The sequence below is a fragment of the Pelophylax lessonae genome (genome assembly GCF_965119305.1).
Source record: "Pelophylax lessonae genome assembly, chromosome: 3".
NCBI classification, from domain to species: Eukaryota; Metazoa; Chordata; class Amphibia; order Anura; family Ranidae; genus Pelophylax; species Pelophylax lessonae.
Genome location: NC_138770.1, coordinates 488,165,884 through 488,185,450, shown reverse-complemented (window position 1 = coordinate 488,185,450; position 19,567 = coordinate 488,165,884). Strand labels below are relative to the sequence as shown.

Here is a 19,567-nt window from a genome sequence, read left to right as displayed (position 1 = left end):
CTCCGTCACCCCCTCGTCGGTGTCCAGGTCCCAGTCGGTCAATGGGGGCTGCGCAGCTGTCCCCAGTCCCTGTGCGTCACCAGCGGAGGAACCCCCAGCGTCCGCCTGTGCACAGTCCCCAGCATCCTGATCCCGAAGTTCCGACAATTTTTTAGCATATAGCAATATGTGCCCAGCGGCGTCCTTACCTGTGGGACGAGTCGTTTTAGGCTTCACCGCAGCCTCCTTCGGCTGCTCAGGGCCACGCAGGACACGCTGCGGGGTCGCCAGGCCAGCGCCATCTTGGAGGGATGCCGACACTGTGCTGTTCTCCTTGGATTTGCTGCCGCGGATCATGGTGGGATTACCACGGATACGACAGGGACACAGGGGTGCTGGTACACCAGGTTCCAGGTACGTTAAGCAGGTCTGACAAGGAAGGCAGCTGAGGAGAGGAGAGGGAGATGCAGCCTGCTGGATGGAGGTATGGCAGCGCTTGGGGCCTGTGCAGGAGATGAAGCAGGGTCGATCCCAGGGATGGCGGAGGGTCAGAGGAGGCAGGATGCGGGTCGGGGGGTGTAGAGGGCCAGAGAGATGTATCCAGCTGCTTACCGGAGCCCCGCTCCGCTCGGCGCCGCCGCGATCGGCCGCCCGCCGCAGGAAAGTCCGTGGCTTCAGCCAGTGTCTAGGCCGCGATCCGGATCTTCAAGATACAGGGTCCCCCCCCGAAAAATAAAAGCAGGAGTCCGTGGCAGGGATGTGGGAGAAGCCCCCGGATGCAGAGTAGAGGCCGTGGGCGAGATTTAGAGACAGGATGGCAGAAGATTACAATCCAGGAAAACAGAGTGCGGCCCGCGATCCTCCGGAACCTCGGTTTCCAGGCACACCACAGTAAACAAAAGGCACCAGGGCAAGCAGGGGGACCCCCTGAGGATAGTTAGTCCACTAATTAGGGCAATCCGGCCGGGGAAAGGATGAAATTAAAGGATCAAGAGCGGGAGCTCCGTGAGGTAGGTCTACTCACATGCCCGGTCCGGCCACGCCCCCGTGGTTCCGTTTCTAACCAAGAAAATGGCCGACGTCCTCCTCAACTGCGCATGCGTCCGGACATCCACCAATGAGGGTCCACCCAATGCGTTTTGTCACACGTATCAGAATCATTTTTGTGTAGCTGCTTTCTCAATCATTTATTAAGAGTTATTTGTGGTGCATAGCGCAGCTATTATTATACTATTTATAGGTTTCAATAAAACCCCTGAAAGCATTCTGATTCCGGAACCAGTACAATGACCCCCTGTGAGAGCAGATCCTGTACTGCCCTGAGAAGACCTTGTAGACAATCTGGGGACAAACGCAGATTGGAAGGATAGAACCTCGCCAGAGGTAAGGACTGAAACTCAATCTTGTACCTGGACTGAATGAACTCGTGGACCCATTTATCTTGAATCCAGGAGGTCCACGGATCCGGAAATAAGTGAAAAGGCTCCCCCCTACGCCAAGTACGGGTGAGGGCGCACCTTCAGGCAGAAGTGAGCTTGACTTACCCGGCTAGGGCCTTTTGGAACCCACTGCGGGGTTACGGGTGGATTTTGATTCCTGGTCCTTAGATTCGGAAGGACGAAAGGACTGCTTATAGGCCAAGAAGAAGGGACCACGCTTGTGATAAGTCTCTTTACTTCTGGCAGACTGCGGAAGCAGAGAACTCTTACCTCCTGTAAGACCCTTAATGATCTCCTCCATGGGAGCTCCAAACAAGCTGTCTCCTACAAAAGGGAGATCAGTCAATACCTTCTTGGAAGCCTGGTCTGCAGACCAGTATATCAGCCATATCATGTGGCGCCGTTACAGACACCCTGTAGGCTAAGGTGGCCACATCCAAAGAGGCATCACAAATATACTGCAAACCCTGGACCAACTGGTCTGCCAGCTCCGCCAGGTCAGGAGGAGGTTGTCCACCTTCCAAATCCTGGCGCAGGAGCTTAGCCCATTCTGTTAATGCCTGTGAAACCACGGTTATAGCAAACACTAACCGCAGAATGGAACCGGCCATGGTGAAAAGGTATCGTACCAGATATTCAGCTCTCTTGTCAAAGGGGTCCTTAAAGGACAGAGAGTCCTCCACCGGAAAGAGGGTGGCTTTATTCAACCTGGAAACCTGAGAGTCCACCACATTTGGTACTCTCAGTTTCTTTAGCAGGGACTCTTCAAACAGATACCTTCTAGCAAAGCACTTTAGGCAGGACAGGGAAATACCTTTGCCGCCTCTGAGGTTCTGTGGGTACCAAACTGCACCTTTGCAGCCGACGCAGTAGTAGCTGCATCCTCCAATTTTATAGTTTCCCGCACTGATACAATCAAAGCATCCACCAGCGCCTTTTCATATGCGACTGTAGTGGAAGAGGAATCATCCTCACTATCAAAGCACTCCGGGTGCATGGACGCAGACCCAGTAGGGTGACTCGCATCCGCAGCGGCCAAATCCACATCAGAATCTGTAGAAAGGACAGAGGATGCAGGTGAAGGTGGAGGACGCTTTTTACTTGTCCTATTTTGGGGGGCTAAATCTACTTTAGACACCAGTGACTGCAGGACTGCCGTCAAAGCAGACAAGGTGGACTGGGACCCCACAGGTCTCGCAGCCTCAGAGAAGGGGTCAGGAGGTGACACGTGATCCAGGGACTCCATGGGTTAACGTGGAACCACCAGCAAAATGTGTAAAGTTGCTGTGAAATATACCAACCCACCGCTGCACCAGCAGTACTACAAGTCCCAGGGCACGAAAATCGCTATAGCAGCAAGATAGAGCCAAATAACCCCCGCTGGGGCTCACCACCCCCTTCTCAGATGCAGATGCAGAGTGTCAGGCTGCACGCCGTACAGTGATCAGAGAGGAAGAGGAAGTTCATAGAACTCCCACTAGAGGGCCACCATTGAATCACCTCCCCATAGACTCCAAAAACATGGCTGCCAATTGATAGAAATGGGAAACTACAAGAAAATGGCCACCAGACTACATAATCATAATCATGGCCACTGATAGATACAGCAGCCACCCACAACAAAGTGGTGGCACCCACGCGGCTCCCAGGACCCTCCAAGGACCACCAGGTACATATGGACAGCAAGGGGGGCCCCGCTAGGGACCCCTGACCAGGACCATACCCCTCAAAGAAAGGCCACGTCTATGTCGCCGGCGGCGCGCCCCCCCCCAGCCCCTAGCACCCGCTCAACACCCCACCATAAAAATCAGGCATGGCCGCCCCGGAGAGGGGGGGGGGGTCTAGGCATGGGTAAATGAGGGGTGGTCTGCAGAGGGACCCTGATATTGAGGAGGAGCGTAAAAGTGGGGAAAGGGAGTCTGATCAACCCAGGGAGGGGCCCATGGCCACCCCAATGGGCCAACAGAGGGGTGGGGGGACACTACTTACCGTACCATGGGACCAGATCTTAAAGATCTAGGATATCCAGTTTGTTGCCCAGTCCAGCAGTTAATTGTAGTTCTCACGTGAACAGAATTGATTGTAGTTCTCACAGGAACAGAAAATAATAAAAAGAAAAAATTTCCCGAAAGGAACTAGGTCCTTACTCTTGACTAGGCAGAAAAAAACTGAAGTCCTATAGCAGGAAGTGGGAGTATACCCCCTGGGACTGCCTTAAAGGCGTGGCAAAAAAACAATTTCCACCTAGCGTCCTACTCCTATGGTGAGCAGAATAAACCCATCGGTGAAGAAGATATGGAGCTGTGTTCGTCAAACGAAAGAGAAATACAATTTTTGTAATTTTCCCGAACTTGTGGCAAAATATAAAATATTCCATGAACTCAACATGCCTCTCAGCAAATAGCTTGGAGTGTCTACTTTCCAATATAGGGATATTTTAGGGGGTTTTGTGCTATCTTGACATTTGAGGGCCTCCGAAACTGTGATAGGTAGTGAGGAAGTAAAATAAGCAATTTACACCCTTAGAAAACCTGAAGGCGGTGATTGGTTTTCGGGGTCCGTACACAGCTAGGCTCCCAAAAAGTCTGAAAGTGATATGTTTACATGCAAATTCTCTGGCAAGGGTCAAATTTGGATTTGCTGTGATTAATTGATCGGCATATAAATTGCTTTGGTCCACAATAGATCTGTACAGATCTTCTGTGAAAAAGAGCTAATAAAAACCAAGGGGAGTAAAATTGGCTGTTTCCACCTGAATACTGGGTTGGCCAGTGAATGGGGGAAGTACGGGCGCTGCAGAAGTGGTGGGCTCCGAATCAGGATTTGCAAGCACACCAGGAAGGATACTATGGGCTCTACGAGTCTGTCTTCGAATTATTGGTGGCTGCAGGACACTACTTGTGCTAGCCACAGCACCAGCTTGAACTGCACTTATGGGACACGCTATGTCACCAAGTGTTACTGCAGTGCTAGTTTAACTATCACCAGGATGTACTAGGCCACTGGTGCTTGCCAGTTCACCAGAAGGTTGAGCAGCACTAGTACCGACACTCTGCTGCATACGAGAACCCTGTGGTTGTTACACTTCAGCAACAGAAGAATGGGGTTGGGTACGCCTGACCTTAGCAGGGACCACTACTCCATCATCAGAGCTTTCTCTGCTGCTGGGTGCAGCTACTCTCTACGGGTTTGAATACTGAGCCTGATTCTGACAGTGAGGCTTCCCCATCGCTCTCATCTGTCATATTCAGCATTTTATAGGCCTCTTCACTAGTGTACCTCTGTTTGGACACTTTGGACAATAAATTTATAGGTACCTACTGTTACTCACAGGTAAAAAAAGCACCTGGTTGAATCGCTACGAAAAAAAACTGCTAGTGCTACAGAGATCAGGCCTGACTGCGTTTTGAGAACACTATACTGAACTATTGGGGACGCTAGTATAGTTCTGATCAGATAAAAGATATTGATCCATTCAGACACTATACTAGTAATGGAGTCGTTTAGTGTGTGTTTATGTTTGTCACTGGCAATTAAAGGGGTAAACTTTATTACTAAATATACGCTATCCTGTATTGACGCTAATGTTAACACTAACTGATGACACCTGTGACACTAATACAGTGATCAGAAAAAAGATCTGTACACTATAATAGTGATACTGTGACAGGGCAATGAAGGGGTTAACTGGGGGTGATCATGGGGTTAAATCTTTATTAGGGGATATATGGCAGGTACCCTAAACCTATCTGGGACTTCCTCTAACTACCACTGTCTCTCACACTAACTGAAGTCACAAGTGACACTAATACAGTGATCAGTAAATTATCTGTATACTGTATAGTGTACACTGTGACAGGGAGTGAAAGGGTTAAGTGGGGGTGATCAGGGGGTTAAATGTGTGCCTATGTGTACTGGTGTGAGTGTAGTGCTTGTGTACTCACAGTAGATGTTCTCTCTTCTCTCGCTTGGAACCAAAAAGGGCTCCAGGAGAGAAGATTGCATAATTTCCTGTGCCTGTGTTTACAATACACAGGCACAGGACATTCTACAATTGGTCAGAACCAATTACCAGGTCCAGGCCAAAAATCATTGGCCTGGACCTGATGACTGATTGGTTCTGAAATGAATCAGAACATCAGGGGCACGGCACCCATGCCCCCTAGCCCCATGTGCGTCCGAAGTACAGTTACATCGATTCGTGCAGCCGAGCCACCTTGCCGCAGTAAATCTGCGGCCGTCGGTTGGAAACAGGTTAAGAAAGCACATAGATGATGCTGGTAAAACTTTGTCTCTGACTTTGGAGATTTCCGGGAGGAGCAATTAGCCAATCACAGAAACAGAAAATTAAATGACCCTATAATTTTAATAAAAACAACAGTTGAATTTCAACAGTTTTAAAAATCTTGTTATAGATTAAAATGATCTGGATAGGCACTTTACCAATAAAATTATATTACAAAATGGCTTAGTAATATACTTTAGTAATATAATATGTTATTTCAATATTTAAAAGCTGGTCTCCTTTATTTCCTTACTAAAGTTTTCACTCTAGTATCTGTACCCTGTACATAAAAAACATATTTGCTTTAACGCCGTTATCTATTATTTTTTTGTCTACTTTTTTAGATGTTTTTGGAAGAGTAACAGATGGAGACTTGGAAGATCTAGAACGTCTTTTAAAACGCTTGTATAACAGCAAATTCTTTCAGAATATCTTCCCACTTGGTAGAGAAATTGACATCATATTTGATTTGGAAACAACTTTCACTGATCCTTTACTGTGGAAGAAAGATACTTTCAATCAGAGAAAGGAAAAAATTACATTGGAAGATTTACTACATAGACTTGAAAGTCCATGCATCATTGAGGGAGAAGCTGGCAAAGGGAAAACCACAATACTAAAGAGGATTGCTTATCTGTGGGCATCTGGAAAGTGTGAATCTCTTAAACAGTACAGGCTTGCCTTCTTTATCACTTTGCGAAGTTTGAGTGTAAACCTTTATGACACAATGTCTGACCAGCTTTTTCCTGTTACTTCTAACTGGAACAAACAAGAATTCATGCATAAAATCTGGAACCTTGGGCCAAATGTTTTATTTTTATTGGATGGCTATGATGAATTCAGCTGTGAGAGCTGTACAGAAGTGAATGATCTTATAAAACATAACTATAAATTTGGCAGCACTGTTATTGTTACCACAAGAACAGAATCTCTCAAGGAAGTTAGACATTGCGCTTCTCTGATTGTGGAAACCAGTGATTTTACCATCGAAAATGCAAAAAAACTTATTTCAAATGTCTTACAAGAAGAAGAATCCACTGCCCTATTGCAGCAGTTGGATGAGACAGATTTCATGAAAAATCTCATGAAGACACCACTTTTTGTAGTCATAGCTTGTGCACTTCGAATGGGGGAGTATGAATTTAACATGAACACTCAAACAACTCTTTTCTGTACACTATACAACTTGATGATTGAAAGGAGTCATTACAAGATTAGAAATGTAGAGACAAGCATCAGAGAACAAAATATTACCTACTGTGGAGACCTGGCTCTTGGTGGACTGTTTGACCACAAATTTGAATTTCAAAAAGAACATTTGGAAAATGTGAACATTGTAGAGGATATCCTGCTTAAAATTGGACTTTTAAATATGTATGGGGCTCAAAAGCCCAAGCCTATATACAGATTTTTTCATACATCATTCCAAGAATACACTGCTGGAAGGAGACTTGCTCAGCTTTTGTCATCAGAAGACACATCCAGTGCTGAGAAAGGAGAAGGCTACCTAAACAATATACAGACAGTAAATGATGTCACTAATAGGTACAAAAATCTGCTCTTTTACACATGCGGGTCATCCAGAACTGCTACTCAGAAAGTTGTAAATCACATTATAAATGTGTGCAAAGATGGCATAAGTGATCAGAGCACTGGCTTAGTGGAGTTTGGAATTAACCTTTTTTATGAAAGTGCCACTAAAACGGAACTGAGTAGGGAATTTGAACTCCTCTTTTTTGGAAGAACATTGCATATTAACACATATAATATAGCCTCCCATCATGTTGATTTTTTTGAATACTTACCAAGCTGTTTAAGTGTCCTTCAACTAGTCAAGTTAGATTTATTTGGTTCTCATAGTATTTCATCAAATATAGATGAAAAAGACATCTCTAATGAAGGAGGACTAATGAAGAATAAACCAAAGACATACATTTCTGAAAAGGTTGTCAAGTTGTTTTTTGATTGGACCCAAGCTCTGCAGACTCTGGAGGTCACACTGAAAAACTTTGAACAGCTTAATAGGCATGACATAAAATGCCTTGGAAAGATTTGCTGCTGTGCTGAGCGTCTCCGGCTCAATATTAGCTGCAGCACAGGAATCACTGGAAGCCTTGCAAAAATTGTGGAGAACTGCAAAAGAATGCAGGATTTGATCATAGACAGCACCCCTCTGAGTATTGAAGATGAGACAAGAATTGTGGAGATGACAAATATGAAAATATTAAGCATTTCTAATATGGATCGACAACAAGAGGATGGTAAATAAAAAAAATAAAAAAACACAAACTAAAACACTAAAAAGCATTTTGAAAAAGAAAAGTGGTTGCAATGCAATGCTCATAGTAAAAAATCTTTTTTCTCTTACTATTTGTTAACCAACATTGAAAGATTGTTGACTAGGAATAAATTAGTTTAATGGGGCAACAAGAACATTTCTATATTATTCATTGAGAGGCACAACACTGTAGATTCTATACCATCGGTTATATTGCCACCTACAGAACCATTGGTCATTAAGTAAAGGGGACAGCCCCATAAAGACTATGGGGTCAGGAAAGTGGGGGATGAGTGCCCCCCTCCTGAACCATACAAGGCCATATGCCCACAACATGGGAGGGTGGGTGCTTTGGGTTCCTCCACCCCAAAGCACCTTGTCCCCATGTTGATGAGGACAAGGACCTCATCCCCACAACCCTGGCTGGTGGTTGTGGGTGTCTGTGGGCAAGAAGCTTATTGGAATCTGGAAGCCTTCTTTAACAAGGGGGCCTCTAGATTCTGGCCCTCCTATGTGAATAAGTATGGCGTACATAGTACCGCTACCCATTCACCAATAAAGTGTCAAAAAGTAACAAAAACACAAAACAGTTTTTGACAATTCCTTTATTTAAAAATAAAAAAACATGCCCCATGATGTAGATCCATCGACCATGACATCACAAGGGGGGCAGTGCCACCAGGTGACGTCACCAGCTGGCACCACCTTTACCTATATAAGAACTGTCAAACAGCAAGACAAGCGTTCGGTGGTTTGCCTTACTGGACCACGGAGTGTTTTTTTTTCGGGTCCAGCAGTGCGGCGCAATTGACGATGGATTTACATCAGGGGACACAGTTTTTTATTTTTTTTAATAAAGGAATTGTCAAAAATTGTCTCTGTTTTTATTAATTTTTGACACTTTATTTCTGAATGGGTAGGGGTACTATGAACGCTATGTATGTTAAATGTCCAATGGCTCATAAATACTATACATACGTTATTAAAATGAAGTTCGTTCTCTACAACTCGCAAATCTCTGAGATTTCTGTTAAATACAAGACATGCTCACAGCAGCTTTTGATAAATGCAACATGCATTAACTTTTTGTGAGGTCATTTATCAGAGGGGAAAAATCTAAATCAGACAGGTTCCACAGTGGCACTTGTAGATATGTTGGTAGTCCTTATAATACATGTGCTAATGTATCGCACCGTGATAACATCTTAGGTGGCTGTACACGATGGACCTTTCGATGCCATTAAGTCAAGGTCTGGATGACCCCACTGCCTGTAAATCCATTGGAAGACTGACTGATTCAGTGCCCATTTGTTGTTGTCCAATATTTTCTGGCTCAGTGCATCCGCTAAGTAATTCTGTTGAGCTGGGATGTAAATGGCTGATAGACTTGACACATTCTGTTTAGCCCAATTCATGATAGGCGCGACCTCCGCTAGGAGTGCTTGACTCCTCGTTCCTCCTTGTGGGCATACATAGGTGATTGCTGCCTGGTTGTCCATCTGGAGTATTACACTGGTCCCCCTGACTTAGTCTTGAATTGCTTTTAGAGTTTGAAAGGCTGCTTTTAGTTCTAATACATTAGAGACTTACTTCTGTCTGCTCCCCCACCGACCCTGGGCTAGATGTCAGTTGCAATGTGCTTCCCAGCCTACTGCTAATGCATCTGATGAGATCACTACTGGTGTCAGTGGGTTGAGTTGGTGGCACTTTGACAAATTTGCTGGTTTCTGCCACCACTCGAAGGAACGCCTCATCGCTGGTGAAAGTTTAATCAGTTGACGAGTGGAGCGGCTCTTCCATTGTCTCAGGAAATCCACCTGGAAGGTCCTCATCCACCAGTGAGCCTGCTTCACCATGGGTATCGAAGCTGCTAGTGATCCTAACAGTCTGAGAAATTTGGAGGCTGTGAGGTATGACAGTTTCAATATATTTTGTAGTTGAGAGACAAGCGCCGTTGCCTTTTCTGGAGGGAGTTCTACTGTTATTCCTGCAGGTATCTAGGATTGCCCCCAGAAATAGCATTCTCTGCATGGGCTCTGGTTGACTCTTTTTCCAGTTGATAATCCACCCTAGACTCAGTAGGGTTTGGAACAGAATCTCCCAGTGTTCTGTCAGGATTTGTGGATTCCGGGCTACTAGGAGGACATCGTCCAAATAGTGGAACACTTGTAGACCCTGTCTGTGCAACGTGGCTATGACCGGGAGAAGCACTTTGGAGAATATCCTCAGTGACATTGACAGGCCAAATGGTAGGCAGATGAATTGAAAATGGTAATCCATTATCACAAAGCGTAAATATTTGTGACATTGCTGATGAACTGGGACATGTAAGTAGGCATGTTTCAAATCTAAAGATAACATCCACTCCCCCTGTCTGATGGTTTGTACGACTGACTGCAGCGATTCCAACCGGAAGCTTTGCACTTGGTTGTACTTGTTCAACTTCCGATGGTCTAATACTGGTCTTAGCCTGTTTTTTTCTTTATTAAGAAAAGAGGAGAATATAATCCTTGATGTCTTTCTTGCCTAGGGACTGGTTCTAGGGCCCTCTTTTGTAGGAGTGGTTGAACATATTCAAAGAATATCTGTATCTTCTGTTGACACCGAGGGAGCTTTGTGCGGGTAAGATGGAAACCTCCGGGGGGGGGGGGGGCATAAACTCCCGGTGATGACCTTCCTGGGTTATTCTTATGGCCAAAGGGTCTTTAAACTGTTCCGCCCAGACCGGCGCAAATTGGCGTAGTCGGGTACCAACCGGACCAGTCTGGACAGAGGGACCTTTAAAAGGGCTTCTGCGTCATGCTCTGTCTTGGTTTGTTCAACCAAGCTACCAATGCCTGGGGGTTCTTCCACCCTCTCTTGGTATCTTTGTTTATTCTAAAGGGTCTTGTGTCCCTTATCTTACTCATGAATTGTCTCCTTTCCGGTTGCCGCTGGATCTCAAATCCTGGGGAATCAAACCTGATTTGCCCCCTGTCACCATTCAAATAGTGGTTTCCATTTTGCTGCCAAACAAGGCTGCTTCTTTAAAGAGATTCGACACCAATTGGGTTTTGGCAATCCGTCTGCCGTCCATGGCTTGAGCCATAATGCCCTTCTCACCATTACTGACGATAGCATTACTCTGGCAGAACACCGCAGCTTCACCTACAAAATCGCCTGCCAGCTTGATCTCATTAAGTATTTTCAGTACCGAGGCATTTCTGGTCTCTGTGTGCCTTGGCCACTGATGTCAGTGCCAATGATGCCTTGCAGACACTTCCTGCAGACGCATATATTTTCTTCAGTTCTATATCTATCTTTCTTTTTTAAGCATCCTTGAAGGAAGCTGCAGCATCCATAGGTAATGTGACATGTCTGGCCAATCTAATGACAGCTGCATCCACTAGTGGGGGGCACCTCCAGTGCATGGACCTATTCTTCCTTGAAAGGATACATCTTCTCAAACCTGTTGGCTAAGGACAGCTTTTTGTCCGTCTTCTTCCATTCGTCATAGATAATATCCTTCACCTCCTCAATCAACGGAAATGAGAGTACTGCCCTTTTAATTGCGGATAATTTCTAGTTTTTGCGGGATGGGGGATTTCCTCCTCCCATTCAAGAGCTTCTCTTGTTGCTCTTACCGGGGATTGCACTAAGGCGAAGTCGAAACCCATAAACAACTCCTCTTCTACGGGGGGGGGGCGACTTATCACCCGAGCCTGACATTGGTGACGGTTCCCCTTAAGGAGCTTCTCTGGGCTAAAAAGGGACTTCTTGTAGGGAATCTTTAACTGTTTGTTTAATTATGGAAATCATGTCTGCCTTTTCTGCTTCCTTATCACTCTCCACTCTTGCATGTAATCAATAGGACATGCCTTATCTCCCCAGGGCTCTGAACAGGCATGGCACAAGACATGCAAAATCTGTTAAAACAAGGGAGATTCTTACAACCTGCATGCCACACATTGATTCTACCCAGCAACCCTGGATTCTCTCTGCCCCTTACCTGGCCTCCGCAGTTTGCACCTTCTCTTGTCTTGCGCAACTGACTTGTCCTGTGCTCCCCAATATAAAGGGGAGAGGAGGAGGGGACCTGCCCACTCTCCAGGTGTCCCAATTGCTGCCTGAGCATTTCCCTGAGCTTTTCGGCTGTCTACAGCGAACTGGAAGTCATCCAGTGCCATCTTGGTACACCTCCGCTTGACGGAAGTCTGCCGGGTGCCATTTTGGGTCGGGTAGCTGCAGTACTTTCGTCAGAAGTCACTGAACGCCATCTTGGAACTGGGCAGCCGGTCTGCCGGTGATCCCCCTTGCTGTTTTCCAGGATTTTCACCCCAAACAGCGCATGCGTGACCCCAGCAGCCTGAGGGAAACTTTACAGCCATGGAGAGCCAGGAAGAAGGAAAAAGAGACCCATGTCACCAGAGGAGTTACTTACCTGTTACCAGAGACCAGTTTCCTACCTGGAGCTGGGGGAGGCTTACCTCGTATAGGCAGTTTATACCTAAATGGAGGGAACTTCGACACAGGAGAGGCTGAACTTGTGCGGCAAGGTGAGGGCAAAGATAAAAAATCTTCTTTCCATAGTAATAACCGGTTAAGCATTTAGGGAACAAAGAGAATGCTGCCTTAGGGGAGGCGACTCATTTATCTAGTATAACCAGTCCTGGTTGGGCGAGGGGCGGAGCCTATACCCATACGTGTATGCTGTTTTGCTTGTGTCAATAAAGCTTATTAAATCACTTGATTTTTTTCCTTGACATTACTTGAACTTTTTAAGTTGGTGACAGGGTATGTTGATTAGTAAAGGGCATTGTAAAAGGTTTGGGTATATAAATAGATAAGAGCTTATGTTATTGGTATAATTTAGTAAGGTTCTAGTTTAGTAAGAGTCCAGACACACTTCTCATCTTTGTATGGGCTAGTTAACGTGAGAGTCCTTTACAATGTCCTTGTACCTCTGACCAAAGACTTGTCGGAAAAAAAGCTTTGTTGTCAGGGGTTGGAACTTTAAAAAAAGTGGCAAATAAAATTCTTGTTCCTATTCTGACCACAGTGCAGAGATTTGCTTTTTATTATGAATTTACATTCCAATTTCAATTTTGCTTTCTGTGATTTAAAAGTTCTCCATATTCACTGTAAATTTGAGCTTACTTCCGCTCTGGCCTCAGCTGCAGAACATTGCACAACTCTGCACAGACTATTAAGGTTCCACAGCAAAAAAAAGTTCCATTAAGTACTGAGATGCCTTTATACAGGATGGGTTGGAGGTATTGATCTCTTTTTGAATTTCCAGGTAGGGGTTATATCCTTATTCTTTTTTCACTTGGTTAATAGTGTTTCAGTTGTTGTAAGTTTGACATATTAACATATTAACATATTAACATACTTTAGCTGCTGTAACTAATTCATGTCTTGAATTTTTAGGTGGTTTGCTACATGGCTTGTGCAATCTTGTGGAAATTGAAAAATTAGTCTTGCACAATATACGCCTAAATGAAAAAGATGCTAAAATTTTAGGTGAGTATGGCATAGCTAATAAAATTGTACATGAAACAAAAATTAATGTGAGGTTGGCCCAAGCCCCAAAGAGTAAATATGTCACAAAGTAGAGAAAGTATGGGTTTTAACCACTTGCCGACCGCCGCACGACTATCTACGTCGGCGGTCAGCCCCTCACAGGCAAAGTGACGTAGGGCTACGTCACTAGCTTGTGAGGGTCTAGGGAGCGAACGCGCGCCGCCGGAGGCGCGCTCCCGCGTGGTCACGGACCCCCCCGCGCGTGTGACCGGCGGACCCGATGTCCGCCGGTCACTCTGCGATCAGCGGGGGAGAGGGAGAAAGTCAGGCGGCTTGTGTAAACAAGCTGCCTGTCATTCTCCCCTGTGTATGAAGGATGATCATACGGTTCTACTATGTAGAACCGTTGATCACTCTTCATACATCTGAAGCCACAGCCAATCACAGTAGAAAGCACGCCCCTAGGGACACACATAGCCCCTCCCTTTCAAAAAAGTTAACCCCTTCACTGCCAGTGTATTTTTACAGTAACAGTGCATATGTATAGCACTGATTACTGTAGAAATGTCACTGGTAACCCCAAAAGTGGCAAAAATGTCAGTCAAGGGTCCCATCTGTCCGCCGCAATGTCGCAGTACTGCAAAAAAAATCGCAGATCGCCGCCATTATGCGTTAAAAAAACCAACAAAAATGACAAAAATCTTTCCCTTTGTTAGTAAACGCGATAACTTTTGCGCAAACCAATCAAAATACGCTTTTTGCGATTTTTTTACCAAACATAGGTAGCATAAAACAAATTGGCCGAAAATGTTAAAAAATTTTGATTTTTACATTTTTTTGGGGGGGAATTTCATATAAAAAAATGTGAAAAATATTGCTATTTTTGCAAAATTTACGCTCTTTTTTTGTTTATAGCGCGTGATCACAAAATCGCACAGGTGATCAAATACCACCAAAAGAAAGCTCTGTTTGTGGGGAAAAAAAGGACACCAAAATTCATTTAGATACAGCGTCGCAAGACCGCGCAATTGTCCGTTAAAGTCACGCAGTGCCGAATTGCAAAATACCCCCTGGTCAGGAAGGGGGTAAAATCTTCCGGGGCTTAAGTGGTTAAGGGCCAGTTGGAAAAAGGAAAACCAAGAATCCATAGTTTATAAAATTGAACATTTTATTGAATTAATCATTGTAAAAATATAGTGTAGTACATGAGGGATTACCAAGAAAAAGGAGAATCCCCCATATATTCACCAAAACGTTAAAAACAACAGCACAGAAATATACTATGTAACTATGTAACTATATCCCTGGTAGGGAAATAATGCATGCTTCAAGCTGATGTTGGTGCAAGAAGTCTTTGTTGATATTCTGTTTGAGGGTCCCAATGAGCCAACACGTTTCACATCGGGCTTCGTCAGGGTCAGAGAGACCGAGCAATACCGATATTTCTTGCTCTGTGTGGGAGTATTGATAGTGGACAGGATGTACAAACTCCTATATTAGTAGGTATCTTGTGACAGCGGCTGGTGATGTAGGCCAGTCTAAGTATTGTTTCTTCAGCTGATATAGATCCCCGTATTATGGCAGTAGTCTTTTGCCCTCTATGTAGATATCCCCTCTTAGTGGCTTATACCGATCGGAGTAGCGCTGTATTATGGCTCATTAATTTAGTATCAGAGGCACGATTCTCTATCCCATATTTTGGGTCCAACTTTATTGGAGGAGACCTTTCACAGACAAGCCACACAGTGCAGAAATGTGCTATAATGTAGTCCGAAAGAGGATATCGAGACAGGACATTGGATGGTTCCTAGTATATATCGTTCAACCCCATGATGTGGTATTCATGACTCACGGACCAAACCTTCCGGGGTAATAGTTATCCGGTTGTCCTGCCTATTCACTGAAGGGTCAGGTTCCACCTTTCCCTGTGAAGGCAGGACAAGCAGATAACTATTACTCCAATAAAGTTGGACCCCAAATATGGGATAGAGAATCGTGCCTCTGATACTAAATTAATGAGCCATAATACAGCGCTACTCCGATCGGTATAAACAATATGTCTGGCATCAACAACCATGCCACGTTAAAAGTCACTTAAATCCTCTTTCTTCCCTATTCAGATGCTCAGTTTGAACTTCCGAAAGTCATCCACACCACGTTTAGATGCTAAATTCATTGAGTTGCTGCCATGTGATTGGCTATTGAGCAATTTGTGTCACCAAGCAATTGAACAGTTGCCAAGTAGCCAGTGAGTGTATATACTTAGGTTATATTAGAGTGGAACTTAAAGCTGAGTTCCAGCCTCCCCACCAAAAAATTAAAAGTCTGCAGCTACAAATACTGTAGCTAACACACAGCAGAGAAGAAGGCACTTCTAAGTGCAGTAATAAAACACTTTCATGACAAGGAAGGGTTGAAAACACTTACAAGATGGAAGTAAAAAACAGGCACATCAATGAATCTGTAACGTCCAGCGGAATGCCTCCTGAAAGTAGCTGCAGGTGGAAGTTCCAATGGACCAGCTGTGGGAAACGTTGTCTTTGATCAAAGATTGGAAGTCGTGCTGTCAGGACCAGCATGGAATTCAGGCCACCGGAAGTGACGTTGGAAGGGGCAGGGCATGTTTTTGGGCATACCCAGCCGCCTTTTTCAAACCAAAGGAGTAATGCAAGTGGAAAGGGTTTATATGAGTGTCAGGGGTGGGACAAATGGGTAGGGGGTGGGCGGGACTAAACTGCCAGATCATTAGAAAGCAGTTTGCAATAGAATAAAATACAGTAAAATAAAGTAAAAACTCTCTGCAGTAAAGGTAAAGATACACAAGATAAACACTGACTGGGACAGAACTGAAGCAAGTAGAACATAGATACAGTATCTCACAAAAGTGAACACACCCCTCACATTTTTGTAAATAGTTTATTGTATCTTTTCATGTGACAACACTGAAGAAATTACACTTTGCTACAATGTAAAGTAGTGAGTGTACAGCTTGTATAACAGTGTAAATTTGCTGTCTGTCAGGGTGCCAGGAAACCAGACCACACGGGGATGCAGGTAAAATAATGCAGTTTTTTTGAGCAAACAACAATAAACGCACAGCAAGAGTGAGGAAGTGAGAGCAGGAACAAGCTGGGGTCAAGTCCAGAAGCCGGTAGTCATCCAAGCCGTGTTTGAGTCCAGATGTGGGTAGTCTGCCGATCCCGGGTTGTCTGCTAATGCTGGGTCATCTGCCGATGTGGGGTCGAGAGCCAGGAGAGTCCTCAGGCAAGCCAGGTCATACACGGAGGGACACGGAGAACAGAAGACTGCTAGCAGAGATGCACCTTGCAGCACAAACACAAGGGTAAGGACTGCAACCTATCAGGTGATGGATATAGTCAGGTGTGCAGCATCATGACTGTGCAACACCCAGGCAACAGACAAGTGATGATGCAATCAGAGTTTATAAGAGGCAGCAGTCTGCACATGTCCAAGATGGCTGCCAACAGTAGGGCAAGGTAAGACCTTGACAGTACCCTCCCCTCAATGGCCCCTCCTTCATGGAGCAAAAAACGGTTTCTGAGGAAAGCGAGCATGGAAAGCGTGGAGAAGGGCGGGAGCATGAACATCAGCGAGGGAACCCAGGAGCACTCCTAAGGACCATAACCCTTCCAGTGCACCAAGTATTGAACCTGACCTCGGAACAATCAAGATTCCAAGATGCTGATAACCTCATACTCCTCATGATTAAAGATTGCCCACAGGAATGGGACGACAGTAAAGAAGTGAATAAGTACAGCGATTGCAAACCAGTGGCTTCAAAAGTGACACATGAAAGGCATTGGAGATACACATGCCAGGGGGAAGACCAAGGGTATAGGTCACTGGGATATCAAAGGAGAGTTGACACATTCTTTATTCGTGCATATACAAATGCAAGCTACAGCAGGATGGAAATGGTAGACGCATTTTACACAAACTCAGCGTGCTTGTTTACTACAAAGTGTCCAACAGGAAACTACCATTTAAATATACACCCCGTAGGGCTCACACCAGTATTTAATTGGCATCCTGATTATCTCCATCCTGACACATGTACATTTACAAATAAAAAATATATATATATATATATATATGTGTGTTTTCCACGTCCCTCCCTTTTTGGATTAGTTATATTCACATAGTATATTGTAGTTTTTATCTTGTAAATTCACATGTGTGTCAGTATGGAGATAATCAGGATGCCAATTAAATACGTGTGAGCCTTACGGGGTGTATATTTAAATGGTGGTTTCCTGTTGCACACATTGTGCCGAACAAGCACGCTGAGTTTGTGTGAAACACATCTACCATTTCCATCCTGCTGTACCTTGCACTTGTATATGCATGAATAAAGAATTCTGTTTTCAATCAAGTCTTCTGGTGGTGTGTGGCCATTTCCTCCATATTACACTGGGTTCAAATTACTGAGGATGCAAAAAGGCCCAACAAAACAGGGTGCCAGTTTTGGAGTGGGCACCCTGAGGTTGAGATTACGGGTAGACAACCACAACCTCTCCCCGACCTGGTATGAAGAAGCAGATAAACGTCTCCAGTCTGCCTGGAGTTTCTGACGCTGTGCAGAGACCTGTAAAGACTCTTGAATCTGCACTCAAAATGAACGGAGGGCATGAAGATGATCCTCCACAGCCGGAAGGTCCTGTTGCGAGAACGACTCAGGCAACACAGTGGGTTGGAACCTATAATTGGCCATGAATGGAGACATTCCGGAAGACGAGTTGATGGCAGAGTTCCTGGCAAACTCTGCCCAGGGTAGCAGATCAACCCAATTATCCTGATGGGCAGATATAGCAGCGGAGAAATTGCTCCAGTGCTTGGTTGAAACGCTCAGCGGCACCATTGGGCTGCGAACGGTAGGCCGAGGAGAAGGAGGGTCGAATACCCAACTGGGAGCAAAAGGCACCCCAGAACATGGAGACAAACTGGCTCCCATAGTCCGAGACAATCTCCTTAGACATCCATGTAAACGGAAGACCTTCCTGGCAAATACCGAGGCAAGCTCCTGAGCAGTAGGCAGCCGCTTAAACGGAACACAGTGGCACATTTTGTCAAACCAATCGACCACCATGAGGATAAACGTGTAACCTTGAGACGCGGAAAGTTCCACAAAAAAATCCATTGCCAGGTGAGACCAGGGACGCTCCCCATTGGGAATGGGATGCAGTAGGCCCAAGGGAATGTGCCGAGCAGATTTGTTCTGGGCACAGACTGAACAAGCAGCCACATACGCAGCAACATAAGTGCAGAGAGATGGCCACCAGAACTGACGGGAAATAGCCCAGGACATCTAGTTCTTACCAGGGTAACCGGCAGTCTTGGAATTGAGGTATGTGCGCAATCCACCCTCAGGTACAAAACATTTGCCAGCAGGCCTCTCAGTGGGAGCATCAGGTTGGGCAGCCAAGATCTGTTCCCCAAGAGTAGAGGTTAAGTTGGTGTGGATCACAAACAAACAATATGTCATGGCACACTGTTAGTAGAAGATAGCTAGTTAAATTAAACAGTTACTAAGGATAGCATTGGGACAAAAGTCCAGCTCTGATCGGTGGGGGGGAGACAATACTCAGCGGCTGCCTGCTGAAGCAAGGAGAAGCTCTGGAGAAATAACAAGAGGACAGAGCGGCGCCAGCTTAGTGTAGCAGAAAATTCATTTGGTATACTGTAGGTAACAAAAAGACTCACTTATAGCAAGGGTCTGTCGGCATGGTAGATAAATAAAAGTTAATCTACTTCCGTCCTATGTGGAATGTAACGAATAATGGAGACAATCCTGTAGAGGGGCTGATGGTAGTCAGCTGTTCCCAGCAGGTGGTGTGTAAACCGCGGCCGTGTGCCAGCTACAAACCGAATGGCGTCACATCCGGGTAAGGGGTTAGCAGAAAGTGTGCGTGTTCGGAGACAACTCAAAATATTGGCGAGACAAGGCATCAGCGTTAACATTCTTGGAGTCGGGCAAATAGGAGACCACGTAATTAAAATGAGACAAGAAAAAGGCCCAATGGGCCTTAAAGAGTGTGAGCCTCTTGGCTTCTGAGAGATACGTCA

General features: G+C 45.2%; 1 protein-coding gene across 1 annotated transcript in view; it reads left to right on the top strand.

Annotated features, from left to right (window-relative positions):
- NLRC4 (NLR family CARD domain containing 4) overlaps positions 1–19,567 on the top strand; it is a 200,985-nt gene that overhangs the window by 102,229 nt on the left and 79,189 nt on the right. The window contains exons 4-5 of the mRNA XM_082251347.1: positions 6,048–7,964; positions 13,391–13,483. Of these exons, the coding sequence (XP_082107473.1) occupies positions 6,048–7,964; positions 13,391–13,483 (2,010 nt within the window). The remainder of the gene's footprint in view (positions 1–6,047; positions 7,965–13,390; positions 13,484–19,567) is intronic.